The sequence below is a fragment of the Dermacentor albipictus genome, chromosome 10 (assembly GCF_038994185.2).
Source record: "Dermacentor albipictus isolate Rhodes 1998 colony chromosome 10, USDA_Dalb.pri_finalv2, whole genome shotgun sequence".
Lineage (NCBI taxonomy): Eukaryota > Metazoa > Arthropoda > Arachnida > Ixodida > Ixodidae > Dermacentor > Dermacentor albipictus.
Window position 1 is genome coordinate 6,323,615 of NC_091830.1, and position 16,343 is coordinate 6,339,957.

General features: G+C 42.6%; 1 protein-coding gene across 3 annotated transcripts in view; it reads left to right on the forward strand.

The window, feature by feature from the left end:
* Nucleotides 1-703: 703 nt before the first annotated feature.
* Nucleotides 704-16,343, forward strand: part of LOC135920324 (uncharacterized) — a 40,057-nt gene continuing 24,417 nt past the window's right edge. For 2 of the 3 annotated variants that reach the window (XM_065454535.1, XM_065454536.1), the window contains exons 1-7: nt 704-966; nt 6,956-7,157; nt 9,855-9,950; nt 11,029-11,260; nt 12,933-13,063; nt 14,265-14,321; nt 14,433-14,552. In XM_065454535.1, coding sequence (XP_065310607.1) covers nt 940-966; nt 6,956-7,157; nt 9,855-9,950; nt 11,029-11,260; nt 12,933-13,063; nt 14,265-14,321; nt 14,433-14,552 — 865 coding nt within the window. In that variant the 5' untranslated portion in view covers nt 704-939. Of the gene's footprint in view, nt 967-1,094; nt 1,545-6,955; nt 7,158-9,854; nt 9,951-11,028; nt 11,261-12,932; nt 13,064-14,264; nt 14,322-14,432; nt 14,553-16,343 lie in introns of those variants that run through there. The other variant, XM_065454537.2, reaches the window with a different exon arrangement.

The following is a 16,343-nucleotide window of genomic DNA, read 5'->3' on the forward strand; positions in this document are numbered from 1 at the left end:
GCATTAATCTCGATTACAATACAAATGCAGCAGTGAAAAGTGGACAACATTGCTGAAAGTTTGCTATATTCAACCAATATTATTTCGTATAAACGCGTTCTTTTAAAAAACGATGGCCCAAAACACAAATGCCAACACCACCCGAGAGCGATGCAAATACTATGAGCACGCGTTATGAACAAAAGATTTTCGTGGCGCCAAACGACGGGGAAAATGTGGCGATACGCATTCCTCTCGGCTGCCATTGCATATGGCTTCCCATTAGCATAATTCGCGCGGCTCGTCGCAGCAAAAATTATGGCGGAAAATCTCAGCAATGGCGGCCCTGCGAAACGTCACGCGTCGTCAAAATGACGTTTACGAAACAGCCCTTCCTGTGACGCTCCTCATGAGATATTCCTTCAGCCAATCAGCAAGCTGGCATGGCGCATATCTTGAATCGCCACCACATATTCGCGCAATTGCAGATGCATTGCACTGGCTTCTGCACGCTACCGCTCACATTCTTTTTGAAGCGCTAACATCACAATATATCTGCCAAGGACCAAAAAAATGTATTAGTCCATAACATTTGCAGCTCCACGTCACGTTTCGTCATCTTGATGAAAACGCAAAATTACATTTTGCAATACTTCCGCTTCCCGGCACAAATTTCAAAACACGTGACCTCTCGACAGCCAATCAGAGAGTAAACATGGCGGATAATGACGGCCGTGCAGCCGCCATGCGTGTCCAGAATAGAGCCCCGTATCTTGCTTACTCCATTCGAATGACAAACCAACGGACAAAGAAATCGCAAATATTTTTACTTTATAACATTCTGCTTCAAGGCTTTATCTCGAACTTGTTTGCTTTTATTTATCCACTTAACCATGGTCATATCATACCTCTACTTTGTATTGTTTATCCCGAAGCGAATTTCACGATGAACCAAGTAAAATGCGCCAGGAAGTTACCAACGTAGACGTGAGTTATGTTTTACTATTTCTAATTTCCGATTGCCATTTCTTGTAATTTTGTGCAAGTTTTGCGGCGGAAAGGTTGCCGTATTCGAGCGTGCTGGATCAGGTTTCGAGGCGCGGTCCTGTTCTGCGCCATTTTTGTTTGAGTTAGGTTGTTTCTCGGCGAATAGTAGACGCTTCTGAGTACCATGTGTATGTGATTCCCCGCTACAGTTATTCGTCGGCATGTGCGCGTTTTGCGGCGTTGATCAACCTTTCTCGTGTATGCTTTGTTTTCTTCGAATGGCACATTGCGATGTCGGCTGTGTGCAGGTATCGAGTGTTGTACCGAACGCCGCGTACGGGCTTGTGGAAGTGTTTCACCTCTACGTTGCTCCTCATCAGAGAACACTCCCCATAACGACATTTGTAGCCTGCACTTCACGTTTTCCCGTGAAGGCGAGCTTTTGTGGGACACAGTTGTCTGCGTGTTCTCAACCGACGGTGTGCGTTTACAGGTGGCGCGGAAGTGCGCGTCGGACTACGTCGGACGTCGGCAATAAACGTGTCAAAGCAGACGAGATCGCTCTTCTCTCTAACTAAGTAGGTTTTCCATAGCGTTGTGTCCTACAACTACCTTGATAACTGCAAGGTCGTAATGGACAGCTGAGTGACGCGTCTTGGGACGCTTGATAGAGCTCATACGAGAACGTGAGGGCAGGAAGCCGGTGGCTGGATCCTTCCGTGAAGCGTCAAGGCCGATCGTGCCTTGTTCCAAGCCGTTGTGCACGTGTGGATGCAATCGGCAGGCTTTGCAGTTCCGTGTGTTCTTACACGTGCCGGCGCTCAACTGAAATGAATATGTGCCATTTTGACAACCAGTGGGCTTCCCGTTGCACTGCTGCATAAAGTAGAAGCGCGCACAAATTTCAAGTTTTGACTTAATCATATGGTACAAGTCCCCATGCATGCTTATACGGTAACCAAAAAAAAGAAAGATATATATATATATGTGTGTGTGTGTGTGTAAACTTCTTTGTGACGTTTGTGGCACTAGTACGCTACAGGGGAAAATGGTTTGCTGGACTGTAGTTTATGTGTTAAAGTGGCAATGTTCGCTTATACCTTTTATGTCATAATTTTCGAGTATTTGCTATGCAAACATGCAAAGTCATTGGCGCAGTTTGGTAAGCGTCTTGCCTGCAAGAACTGCATGCCATCGCCTGAAATGCATGCAACCACCATCGGTCAATACCTGTTCTTGGAGATAATTCTGGCGTGCAAACTGTTTTCCGAGGCGAGTCCGGCTTTCTGGAGTTCACTTTTATGGGTGTTTGTTTTCATAAGTTATGCAAAATGCATAACACAATAGTATACGCAAATTGCTTTACAGTCTAGTAAAAAAGGTAAATAATTCAGAGATTTAGCAGAGTTCACACATCTGTGGGGGTTCCAGAAGACTTCAGGCACACGCGTGCACATGGCGAGTGCATATTTTCGCTAATTTACTATCGGAGATCGAAACAGCGCAAAGGTTCACAGAAAAATGGGGATGAAGTGATCCACAGTGGTCATACAAGCAATCAATCATGCTCGTGACAACATTTTGGCAAGTGGACTTCTGTTTCTTAATGTGAAGTTGAAACGGCTGCTGCAACAGCATCTTTCGTTCAGCCACTGTTGATTACTATCAAAGGGACTTTTACTCTCATGTGAAGTAGTTTGTACAGCTCATTACTGGTCAGATGAGCATCCTCTCAATGTGCTCAAGAACTATGCAATGGGAGAAGGCTGACGAGATGTGTGCAATTTCATTCGTTACATCCACCTCTGCTTAGCCTGTCAATGACATTTGTAACCAAATCTCCCAAAAGTGATCTATATGAAGATACCAGAACCCTAACAGATCACGAGGCTTTGGAGATCGCTTTTGCTTTGATCACTACAGAGGACATATAGATGATTATGCTGTTACAGTATCTTGTATACTGTTGCAGTTTACTGCCACATCTCAGTTTCAATTTTCAGTAAATAAGTGGTGCTCTCCTGGAAGTATCTTGACTTCTCTCTGCTAAGATGCTTCTTTGAGCTGGTTGGTGTAACATGGCAAGTACCTAGAGTGTGAGCAGCCGGAGCCAATAACGAGTGCACCATCTGTATGGTTCCTTGCTCTGTCTTTATCTGCTCGTGCTGTAAACCTCCATGGTGGCATAGTAATTAATGCGTTGCGCTACCAAGCCCAAGGGCGCGGAACCAAATCCCGTCCCAGTGACCGCATTTCATTGGGGGTGAAAGGCAAGAACACCCATGTACCGCACATTGGGTGCACTTTAAAGAACCCCCAAGTGGTCAAAATTAATCAAGAGCCCCTCACTACAGTGTGCCTTATAATAAAATTGTGGTTCTGGTACGTAAGACCCCAGACTTTAATTTCTTTAATTTACTCGTGATGTACATACTTGCATTCTCTCTCCTATTCCATACACCCAGCAGTTAGTGTCTGCCAGGAACATTATCAGGGGCACTTTGCTTATATTGTTATGGATAATACGAGCAACCCACAAGTTCACCTTTTACAAAAATACCCCTTTTTAGTCACACCACAAGAAGCCAGACACTGTAAAGTGTTTCATGCCACTCTGGCTAAACATCTGACCTTTACTGCAATGGCCCTGCTGTCTTGATGGCAGCAGTGCAGTAGGCAATGTTTTGTCCTGCTTCTGTGACCTCTGCCAGCACCAAGCCGGAATGCAGCTTGATACGAACAAGACAGGACTGCGTCTTTGGCCCTTCAGAACACACTCGCATGTATTCACACCAAATGCGGTTGTGAAATGTGATGTGGCATTGCTCAATTCCAAATAGGAGCTGTACGCAGTGTGATTCCCATGACCACAGCAGAAGTTCAAGCTGATGCTTCAGTTCCTCATAAATACCCTTTACATGCCCTTAATAAATTTATGTACTCTGTCAGCGCAAAGTGCAGTAGAAGTGCTGGATGCTCTTAATCCAGTGCTTGCCCATCTCGAGTAAGCCCATGGATCACCTGCAGCCACCTATTCGCACAACGACCACTGGCCCTTGGGTCATCCCAGATGTCTTCAGCGCACATCACCAGCTGTGGGACTTTGGTGTCATGATGCTTCACTGCACACAGTGTTCACTCACTTTTTTTTTGCTCTACCTATTTTCCCGTTTCCCTTACCCCCAGTGTAGGGTAGCAAACTGGATGCTCGTCTGGTTGACCTCCCTGCCTTTCCTCTTGGATTTCTCTCTCTCAAGGTGGACTAGTTGAGGTTCATTATTAGTGGGAAAGTGTGACAGAAGAGGCAGCACATAACGAATACTACACAGGGAAAATAGTGAGGTATTTGCTGTCAGCTGTTCTTTTGCTGCTCTCTTTTACCCACCAAGGGAAGTTCCCATGGTCAAGTAGCAGACTTTGAGAAAATATGTTTGCCAGCTTGCCACAGAAGAGGGCTGATAGCCTGCTGTCCCAGCCATGGTTGAAGGATCAAAGTCTGCAGTAATATCTGCTATGTCAAATAAACTTCAGGAGAGTTGCGACTTGGGCTGGTTGACGTGGCATTTCTGGAAACTACCAGCACAGCATGAAAACACACATAATAAGGGGACAGGGCAGTTCTTCCAGACATGTTGAACCAATGTGATCTTTGCTCCCTGACACAAAAACAGGTCCTTCAATATGCTCCCTAATCCATGCATTTGATTGTTTGCAGCACAGAATCTGGCCAAGAAGCATAGCATATGAAACGGAAATATCAATACTCACTGAAGTGGAACTAGAGCTTAAACTTAATGCACACTACAACACTCTTTCTTCAGTCTTTTTCTCTTTGTCAACCTAGAGCCATACCAACTATGCCAGGCTAAGCATTGTGTAGTATTTATCTGTAAAATAAGCTCGAAAGCCCCCCTTCCTTCCTTTATACTCACTTTTCATAGTACTGTTCTGTCAGAATAACCTGACCCCTTCAACATTGGTCCCACCCTATGTGCATGTAACAAGTGTATGAAAACTAATGGAGTGGTTGCAAGCATTCATTTTTACTAATATCAGTCAGTAGTTCAAAGGGCTAGAAACACAGAAAACATGCTGTCTTTTAATTCGCACCTGCAAAAAAGGGACCATGGTATTTTTGGAATATGCATTCCTTACCATTCATTCATGAGGGTACCACTTTCACTGTTCACTGGTTTTCCAATAGAGCAGAAACAAGCATGAAAAAAGAAAATTTAGGGCAGGCATACTCACTGTCTGTGCAGCATTTATGTCTACTGTGCAGTAGAAGTAAGGCAGAGGTTTATAGGAATGTGGAGATGACGTGATAAACAGTGGTCGAACAAGAAATGTCTCCGGAGCTAAGTTTTGACAAGGGGACTTGTCCCCTTGTCAAACAGAGACATTTTTGATGTCAACAGAGACATCTGTTGTTTGACAGCTGTCAGCCAAATGAGAACAAGTGAACACCAGTGGGAATGTGCCATTACTTATTGCACAAAATGGGTTCCAAGGGAAGGGCACCGATTTCTGGGGTGGCAGAGGATTATATGATGTTAGGACATGCTTGTATATAACATGGACTTAGTTCATGCAGAATAAGGATTACCAAACCTATGACCTGTAGTGGAGATTAATAGCTTCTGTATGGCAAATTTGTATAATTGATTCTGAATACAAAATGCCATGCTACAAAATTTTATAGTATGGCCTCGTGAAGTGGCAGAAATATAAGCAAACATTACATCTACAGCCTCTTGCATGTATGCGTAATCTATAAATGCACTGGCTATGATTTGCTAGTTGGAGGAGTGGTTGTTACTGTAAGAGCAGAGCTGCAGTTCATCACAAGGAGTGAAATGGCATCTAGCTCTAGTCTTCCTTTTTCTCCCTTTTTTGCATGTTGGATGCGCATGTTGCATCCATCGTCGATGTCATGTTGATGGACTTCGACTTGAAGCAACCATGTCTTATTAAAGTTTTCTTCTCAATTGTTCTGTACTGCTGAACAATGGTCCTGTCATCTATGATGACTGTACGTGTTAAACTGATGGAACAAGCACTACATGTCTTGACATACTGGGAAGTGGTTATAAATATAAGGAAGAAGCTGTACTAATTGAACATAGTTATATTGGTGATAACATAGCTTCATGCTACATTTATGTGACTCTTTTTGATCAATACTGGTTGCGTAACTCCGCATAAGTCATGTGTTTCAGCATTTAGACAGAGTGACAGGTGAAATTAACTGAAGAAACTGTAACATCACTTTCTTTGGCACCTTAACAATAGATAGAAATAGCTCTATGAATATACTGAGAAAGACCAAATTCAAAACATTTCCAATAAGCACATTTTGTTTTTCACCCAAATGAGCATTTTTTTAACAAGTTATGCTCTTAGATGGGCTAGTTGCTTGCTAGAGTTGTGAAACATGTTACCAGCACAATTGAACAGGACACAAGTAGTAGGCAAAGACACTGCAAACCCTTACCAGCTCTTGTTACCAGTGTTTCTGGTGTCTGTCTAGTGCTTCTGTCCCATTTAATTGCACTGGTGGCGCATTCTACTTAGTGGAGAAATGGCACGAACGCAGAATGTTGGCTAAAAGATGCAAGACACAGCACTGAGAACAGCCTGATGGTTTATTACAGTGATGCTGGTATTTACACCACTTAACACACAAGTAAACAGTGCAACAGACCCCACTACAGCTTATGTACTAAAGCATGAATAATGAGTGTATGAAATAATATTGTGTTAAAATGTCAACACTCTTGAGTGTAAAAATTCTTTCACCTTGCTAAAACCAGAGAAGTACAATTCAATTTTAATTTGCTTCAATAGGAACAAAAAGGTCGGGACTTCTTTTCCTCTAGTAAGTGTAAACACACAGTGCAACAACTATGTAGTAAAGAGGGAGAATTTTTCTGTTAGTAATTGAGGATTGTTGATTGATTGCTCCCATGATGATTGTTTGCTCTATCAGGTGTGGGCCAGGCCCAGGTTGCCCATGGAGGAGCCCACAACACTGGAACTGCTGGCTCTGCAGCCACAGCAGCCTGGTGTAGAAGAGGAGGAAGGGGCTACACTGCCCCCGGGCACCCTGGTGCACATTGATGGTGACACCCTGGTGGCAGTGGTCGAGGAAGGACAGGCAATCACTGCTACCGCAGAGGACACAGCGCGACGTGAGCATGCCCCACATTGCTTCACTGTATGTCATAATGCTGGAATGGAAAAAGCAGCGCAAGAAAGAACACAGACAGGGTGATGTGAAGCGGGGAAAATAACACAGGACAAATACACACTAAGGCGATATCACATACATGTGCATGCTGTGTAAACTCCACGAAACAGAGAAAAACATGAAAAAAAAAATCGGGAAGCAAAAATGCTTAACAGCTGAAATACTAACATATCGCCCATACTGTATAATAAAATTTGCTTTGTTGTGCCTGGCTTATCCGGACACCACTCTGAATGGTGTTTGTGTTTTCTCTGGCTCCCCTGTTTGCATTCTTTTTTGCAGTGCTTTTTTTCCATTCTGGCCACAAATCTGTATCAACTTGCACAACTTTCCGTGCTTTTGATCACTAAATCAGTGGAGTAGGCAACTGGGCCACTGTGAAATACATTGCCAATTTTGGTGAAGACATCGTACAGTTAAACCTCGAAATAACAAATTATCAGATTTAATGAAGTAAATCTAAAATGTGTGTCACCAATATCAGCACTTGACAAATACAGTAAAACCTTGTTATAACAAAGTTGAAGGGAGAGCCAGAATTACATCGTTGTAGGCATTATTGTATGTACTGCAGTGTGAATCCCTTTGAAGATTTCAAGGGAAATTTCACCTACTTTGTTATATAGGTTATTTCGTTATAACCTGTTTTGTTTAAAGAGGTTTGACTGTTGTAATTATCACAAACATTGGATAAAGCGATGGAACATTGTAAGTTGGATGTGATCTCATTAAAAAAAAGTTTGACTGTATTCAAGAAAACACTAGACACCAGTCGACTTTATCATGTGCATCATAAAAATTTTTTTCAGGACCTGGTTGGTGCACCATTGTGAGTGAAAAGTGCATGTGCTGTATTTAGAGTGTGCGGATTGGGCTGGCATTTAGGTTGTCAATCTCTCTTCAAGAAGATTGCAGTAGGAGCGGCGCTAATGCAGTTCTCTTGTATTGAGGTACAGTGTGCTGTGCATAATCACGAGACCTTTTTGTTGATTATGAACACAGTCGTTTGTTTTAAAGGTTGCCATACACCATCGTCTTCTGCACTAGCACCCTGTGGCAGTTGATAAACTTGTTCAATGCACTAGTATATTTGAAGCACTACTTCCCTTTGATCATATGCATGCTCAGGCATATAATGGGTAAAAACGATGTTATCAAAACTCAAATAATTAAACTGGGCAAAGCTACATAGAGAAGAAAAACTGTATGCTATAACTAGGTTTAATGCAGTTTTAAGTGCATTAGCATTAGAGTGCTTATCCGAACAAAAACCTGTCAGTCATATTATGTAGGGCAAAAGAGGGAATGGAGATAAGAGGCGGCCGACGCAGGTGGAAAGGAAGGAAGCACCTGATGTCACGAGAGAGGAAGTGCGCCACAGGGAGGAGAGAGGAGGTGGAGCGTGTCATCCGCTCCAGACCCAGGGAAGTTCTGCTCCACATTGTGCAGAGGAGAGGATGTGTCATGGCCCTGGACACATGTTGTGCATCCTGATAGTCGCATTAGTGGCTGCGTTTGGGCTGTGTGTGCTGTATAGTTAAAAATAATGGTAGATGCTGCGCCTTCTTTGAGTGGCACGAGCGATCCTGTACAAGAGCATCGATCGACGATTGCTAGAGCTGTGCAATGAAAATGTGCAGCCATAATGGATGAGCAAAGGTAGCACCATTCAGCAGTGATAGCGAAGACAAGAAGGCGTCAGCAGTGCACAGTAGAAAAGGAAGAGGAGTGGCAAAAGCATTTGGCAAGAGTGACTGAAGCAAGACATGGGAAGTGTATTGTGGAGTCTCAAGAAGAATGACAACATTGTTTGGCCATTGATGCCATTAATTAGTGTGCGTCTCATTATTCCGCACAAAACAGAATGCATTGCTCTTGCATGAATTACATTGATTGCCCTCACTTTTTGTCTGAGTTTTTTTTTTATCAGCTTCATGGTTTTATGTAGTTTTCTCAGTTTTGGTGTTCTTAACCAGCTAGCCTTTAAGGAAGTGCTTGCACATAGATATTTTCGAAGTTGCATATAGGATCACACTTGGCAAACATTGAGGTTAGGGAACAGTCATAAAATATTTTATCTTGATATAATTTTTGTCTTGAAATGGTGGATCTTGCATCAACAGCATTATCATGCAGTCTTGATGCAGAGCAAAATCTGTTGGCATCATGCAGCAGTAAGGTTATGTATGGTGTTGTTTGTCACAAAACAATAAATGAGTGTGCTGTGCACATTTATTTTGGCTGAGCTTCCTTGTGGCATTACCAAGGATCATAATAAGTGAGCCTGCCATAGTGTTATGACATCATGATGCATCCACCTACTTGGTACTGAAACCGAAACTTGTTCATAGATAGAAGTATTATAGTAAAGTATTTAAGGCACTCTGATACATCCCAGACTTTTTTGTAAACTTTTTCTAACATCGAAGGATCTTCATTCATCACAAAAACATTACAAGTTGAAAATGTCAAAATAGTCTCTCAGGGCGCATCTGTGAGTGAGGTGTAATGAATTTCACAGGGAGTGGATGGCAGAGTGATCTGGTTGACAGAAGTAGCTTGTGCTGCATGTATAAGCTGGAGATGTGCATCCCGTGGCAGGACTACACAGACAAGATGCGTATCATTTGCTGTGCAGAGCTTACAGAACTAGACCTGTCGAGCCTGCTATCAGTGGAGGAGCCTGAAGATGTTCTGCAGAAGGCGTTGCTGCAGGCTGACACGGTGGTTGCAGGTGCGGTACTCTCTGGTTTAACATCTGAAAGGTAACCTGTCGGTGCTGGTCTTCTGTGCATTTCTTTAAAGGTGTCCCCATTTCACGTTTGAATTAAGAGACACTAAAGACAAAAGTTGAATCGAGCTGTATTTGTAAGTTAGCCTTCTATAACAAAGAAGGCCAGGTTTTTTTTATCGAGAAGATGATTAATAAGCCAGGAAAAGATGCAAAAAGTTAAAGACGGGTTGAAGCTCCTGCACCAGCTTGCAGTGGCATCATGAATTTGACAGTGCCAGCCTAGTTAATTTTTTATCTGTAAAGATGGACTACAATGTATTCTGAAAGGGCTAAAGACTGAACTTAGTAAGTTTTGAGAATTTTTCTGTGCCATAAAAGCTCAAATTTGAGAAAATACTTGAAAATTGGTGATGTCACATTGACGTAACAGTGCTGGGGTTTCAGCATCAAAGTAAAAAAAATGAAAGTTTGACATTTGTTTCCTCTTCCAGTAATCAACAATCAACCTCTTTCTTTGAAATCAATGAAAGTAATGTTTTTGACAAATAGTTTATCAGTCTAAACTGATTTAGTGTTTCTCTTTAGTGTTCCTTGAAACATTTGTGTTGCCTGAGAAAATTCTATAAAAAAGCTAGTACACATGCTAGTTGTACTCCTATAAAATGGCCAGTTCGCGTACACCTAAAGACCGGCGGTGGTGTTCCTTGGGTGTACACAATATACCTAAGTGTACACAAAATACCACCACAGGGGGTGGTGTTAGTATTTTTTTAATGTGTTAGCATAAGGAATGTCAAAGTGGAAGAAAGTGTTTGTGTGTGAAATGTCAGAAGCCAGTCTTTTGGTAGAGGTATTTATATATATAATAGTGTAACTGATGGTTGTCTGCTCTGGACCACTGTCAATTGCACTTTGCTCTTGGAGAGGCAGGACGTGTGTCAAGTGAGCTCCCCACTAACACTTCGAAACGTGATGTAGTTTAAATCATAGATCCAGGACCTCATAGAGGTGTAACATAATGCTAATGGGATTTCTCTCGCATTTACTGCTAAATCGCCACTGATTTCTTCCCCCACAGAGGAAGCCACCTCAGAGCAGCCAGATCCAGTGCCAGAGCTGCAGCCAGAGGCTCAAGAACAGCAGCAGCAACAGCAGACAGTGGTGATAGACGTTAGCAGTCCGATCGAACTGTGCCAGAATGCGCTGATTGTGGTGAATGGCCAGCGGTGCGTCCTTCAGCAGGATGCCAGCACAGGACAGGTGCTGGCTTACCCTATCAGGGAACCAAAACGCAAGCGCGGGCGACCCAGGTACATGGATCTTAGTGCTGAGAGCTTGCAACTTAGACATCTTAGATATCTCTCACACTTGGGTGGGGAGGAGCAGAAAGAAGCACTTTAGAAAAGACAACGGGGCAGGACTGATCTCCAGCTTGCTTTACAGCAAATCAGTTCTATGGGAACCCACAATGTGGGTAAAGTTTCAAGAATGGGAAAAGAATTATCACCCACCTGACCATAGCATAAAGCTACAAAGGATGCCTGTACAGGTTTCTCAGAAAGCTTTGCAGTTGAAGAAAAATTTGACTTTGTCCCAGTATTGAACACAGAACTAACACCTGCTCGGGGTGGTCACTCTACCATCTGAGCTAACCAAGAAGACAGCAGATTGTGGAGCGTGGCCAAATTAATTGACAATTCAAAGTGCAGGGATGCTGAATATGGCCAAGTAGTTCTGCAGAAATCTGCAAGGTGAAAGAAATTGGGAGGCATTCTTCCTCGGTTCGATTCTCAGATCAGGATTACTTTTTATTGTTGTTGTTGCTTCGTCCTACTCTCAGGTAGACCACCATGTTTTAGTTTCTTTTCACCGACTAGTTTTACTGCCCAAAAAATCAAGCGGCAACATTCTGAAATGCTTGAAACATGGTGCATGAGTTGGACCACGTGTCACACATGTAGAATACAGCACAGTGCTGACCTAGTTGGACTAGTTTTTTAAGCTGTGTGTTTCACACATCTTGTGCCATTTTTTTTTTTAGTAGGTTGCTGCATGGCTTCTTGGGGCATGTTTTTTAGGGCAGTAAAACCAGTTGAAGACCAGTGTTCTTCCTAACCTGCTGTCGTTTCTGTGTCCTTCTAAGATGTTTCTTTTTCTCCATAAGTGCTCGAAATGTCTCCCAGGTACATTGAGACTTCTGGTAGCTGTTAGTTTGTCTTCTCACAGGTGACCTAGCTTTCTCATGGGAAGTTGCACGGAACCACAATTCCTCAAGCAGTCCTTGATGCTGCATCCTGTGGCATGCTGTTTATAACACTGCCAGTCGCTGTCTGGCATCAAACTGAGACACTCATGAATAGGGTCCCATAGCTTGGTGTAGGGTTGTGTACATGCAAAGGGCAGGTCAGAGCTCTTGCATTCACACAATATATTAGGTCTCCTAAACTAGGCCTAGTTACCTTGTTCGGATAAGTAAGCCTTTTGTCTTGCTAAGTTCCAGAGCATCTTCGGCTATATGCAGGCCCTATTTACTCACTTTAACTCACTCTGCTCTATATTGTTTGAATCCATGATGTTTCTTATATATATATATATATATATATATATATATATATATATATATATATATATATCTTAATACTATTATGTGAAAAGCAGTAGCTGTCACCATTATAAGGTGCCAGTCTCTTTCTCTTATTTTCATTTCAATAAAAAGTAAAAGAGGCCTCTTAAAGGTGTGTTGCTATGTCACTTGCCACAGTAGCTTGGTAGCTATGGCGTTGTGATGCTGAATACAAGTTTGCGGGCCTGATTCCCTGCAGCCGTGGCCTTCTGATAAAGATAGAATGAAAAACTGCTTGCATACTGCTATGCTTTTGGGTATGTCTTAAGGAACCCCAGGTTGCCAAAACCAATGCAGAGGCCTCCACTTCAGCATCTCTGTGCTGCTTTGGGACGTTGAGCCCCCTTCCCTTGTTGCAGGAAGGTGGTTCCTCCCGTTGAGAATGAGCCACCAGCTGCTCCTGCTGCGGATGAAGCTTCCCTGACAGAGCTTGCTGCTGTGGAGGAAGAGGAAGAGGGTGACAAAGGCATGGTGGAGATCGTTACAGAAGGTCGGTGTCTGTCTCACATTAAAAAGCCAACTGCAATGAAATTTTGGGCCGTGTAAAAGGCCTAGATTCAGATAGCGTAGACACAAAACAGCGCCTGCGCAAAATTTTATTTTAAAAAAACAAGTGGATGCATCCCTAAAGGCTCGGAAAAGTAGGCATTTTTGATACTGAAAGTCAAGAAAGTGGCACCATTGTGGCTCGCCAGAAGTGACATATCACTTGGGTCTTCTCGGCATGACCTCTGAAATTAGGTACTGCCTGGTGCATCCCACGGCATGTGGAAAACTCTCCAGGGCAACATGCAGGTGCCTGCATGATAGCCACTAACTATCAGATGCACACCTCATCTGCTTAGGTACTATTTGAAGCCTACTAAGAAAGAAATTAGACAATTACTACCCCTGCAGCTCTGCCAAGGTTGCTTCAGCAGTATTTCCTGCTCATTTATTACGAATTTAACCACAGTCAAATGTTGTTGCAGGTGCCTTTAATTTCAACTTATGAAGGATAGAAATTCGGCAGCTTTGTTGGTGCAAGTGAAAAGCAAAAAGCAAGGACACATGGAGGGTACAACACATGTATTGTACCTTCCATCTGTCCTTGTTTTTTGCAATTCGCCTGTAGCTTTATTTCAACATTTTGTTGTTCTCACCACTGGCACTGTCCAAGAAACATTTTCCCACAAGAATTTCACAGCTTTGAACTCTTGAGGCAATAAAGCTTCACAGTGCATCCTTTTCAGATGTATACTCACCCTCGTATACCTGTAGATATCTAACTTCTGAACTCTTACTGGTGATAGCTACTGGCCTTGATGCATTTCTTTGTGTTATTCACTCATCTAACTCTTTGCCATGTTGTTCACATGTCACCTTCTAGGGCTAGAATTTTCCACTAATACCACATGTGTTGTGAGGGTTGAGTGCCTGCTAAAACAATGTGTAAAATTCAGCCTTCTCAGTATTATGTGATGTATGAACATTTTAAATTAAAGGTTAATACATAAGCACTTGTACTAGGACGTACGACTATGTTGAATTCAACCAACGCAGGCGGGTCACTCAAGTTGGAGAAAAGAAGGTCCGTGCTCACTGTGCATGAGCTTAAGTCAATTTCCATTTGCTTCATTTACTCGTCAGTTAGTGCGAAGTGACACAGAAGTATGACACAGAAGTATAAACCGTGTGTCCTGTTGTTGCAGACGGCGCTCTTGTGCGTAGGAGCTGCCGGCGGCGGAAGGTGGCACGCACTATGCAGGGTAAGCACTGCTGCTTAGCTGGGTGTTATAGCATGCGTGGCTGAATGGACATGGCTTGTTGGGGCAGTGATGTGGACAGGCATGCCTTTAAAAACGTTCATGCTCTTCCAGACTATCACTTGAGTGAAGGCAGCGAGAGTGAGCCAGAGCCGGAGCCTGAGCCTGAGCCAGAGCCCCGTAAACGTGGTCGGCCACCCAAGAATTATCACGAGGAGGACCCGTTTTGGAAGCGTATGTGCTACATATCAACTGTCCTACTAATTTGTCACTCTGGAATCTAAAAAAAAAAAAAAGGTCAAACTTGAGGCTCATCAAGCAGTGCTATATATAACCATTGCAGTTGAAACCTGTACTTAAACTGCGGAAGTGGATGCTGGGGTGATTATGCAAAGGGGTTGAACTACAGTAAGCATTAAAGCTTACTTCGAGACTCTATGTTCATTGACCTGACATGCTACAGTGATGTGTGGCCCCACAAGCTCATTACATGCGCATGTCTGCTTTGATGTGTGCACAGCTGGCTACTCAGTGCAGTGTATTTACTGACCTTTTACTGAGTAAGAGAAATAAGGGGAACCGAGGGGCTCAATTTTTTGTTAGTTACAACCATGTGACAATGACAAATTTACATTGAGTGTAGGTAAAGCACACTGCATGCTGTCAGGGGTCCTGCCAGATGCACAGCTGGTCCTGTACAAGTGCAAATTGTGGTGAAGGACCATTAATTGCATTATGCTAAAATGCTCTGTTCTACAAGTACAGTTTTATTGTACATGATTAGTTCACATAACCACAATTATTTTTTCCAGGTCATGAGCATTATCCTCTAGTTACCATATCTATTCAAATGTAGGCAGCTAGTTTTCTTTAGAAAATAATGTTCGAAAGTAGGGGATAGCCTAAAATTTGAGGATGCTGTTTGGCCGTAACCACCAAATACTACTGATCACAGAAAGGTTAGTTCCACGAGGTGGGAAACGATGTTGCTGATTTTATCAGGGCACAAAAAGATGCGGGAATGTTTGTAACAATGGAGATCATAAAGGCGAAGAAAGTCTCAAATGTTCGTAGCGCCGCTTGGAACAAGTTCAGACACTCGTCTACCTCTACATGCCTTTGATGTGTTTACTTAGCTTAGTCAGGTAGTGAACTGGGAAGCAGCAGCATGGGATGAATTTCTGGCCAATCTTCATTTTCAAGAAATGCAACATTCTCAAAGTCCGACATCTCAATCTTACGTGTTCTTTTTGCCGTTAAATTACCTTTTTCATTTGGCTTACATTGGAGGAAAGTTTTTTTTTATTTACTGACCTTCCAAATTTCAGTGGCTGGCCTAAAGTTGAGGCTGGTCTAGGTTCAAACAAACATGGTGTGTGCTTGTGAAACATTACAAGGTTGCATCCTGCATGAAAATATGTTCCTGTGTTATATATATCTGGGCATGCAGATGTCAGCGAGATACATTATAGATTTACTTTGTTATATCTGATAATTCATTATCTCTGTGTTTGTTATAGTATCAAAGCTTGACTGCATTTGTCTATAATTGAGCTGTAATTCTGAATGCCTATAATTCAAAGTTTTGGCAAATTGTGGCGGCTTTAATTACACATAAGTAAAAATAATGATACACTTTAAAGCATATAAACTTAACTTACATTGGAGATCCAAATAGACTGAAAAGAAGTATTGGAGCAGGGAACAATACACGTAAACATATTTGTGATTATAAAAATATTTCTTACACTGTTAGTATGTATTGAGGGTTTTGATATTGGTACCTTGCTGTGCATATGTGTTTAGTGTGCCTGGTAGTGTGCAACTTATTCATTGTAGTCCGTAAATATTGCGTGGTAACAGAGTTTGCCAAGGGGGCTTATATTGATGACCACATGATCTCTCCTTCTGTAGTCAGTAGTACTGCCTTTTTCACCACTGTTGAGCTTTATGTTGTGTTATGATATGATCTTACTGCATTTTCTTTTCATCGTCATGATACTCCTTGGCTGTACTCCAATACGT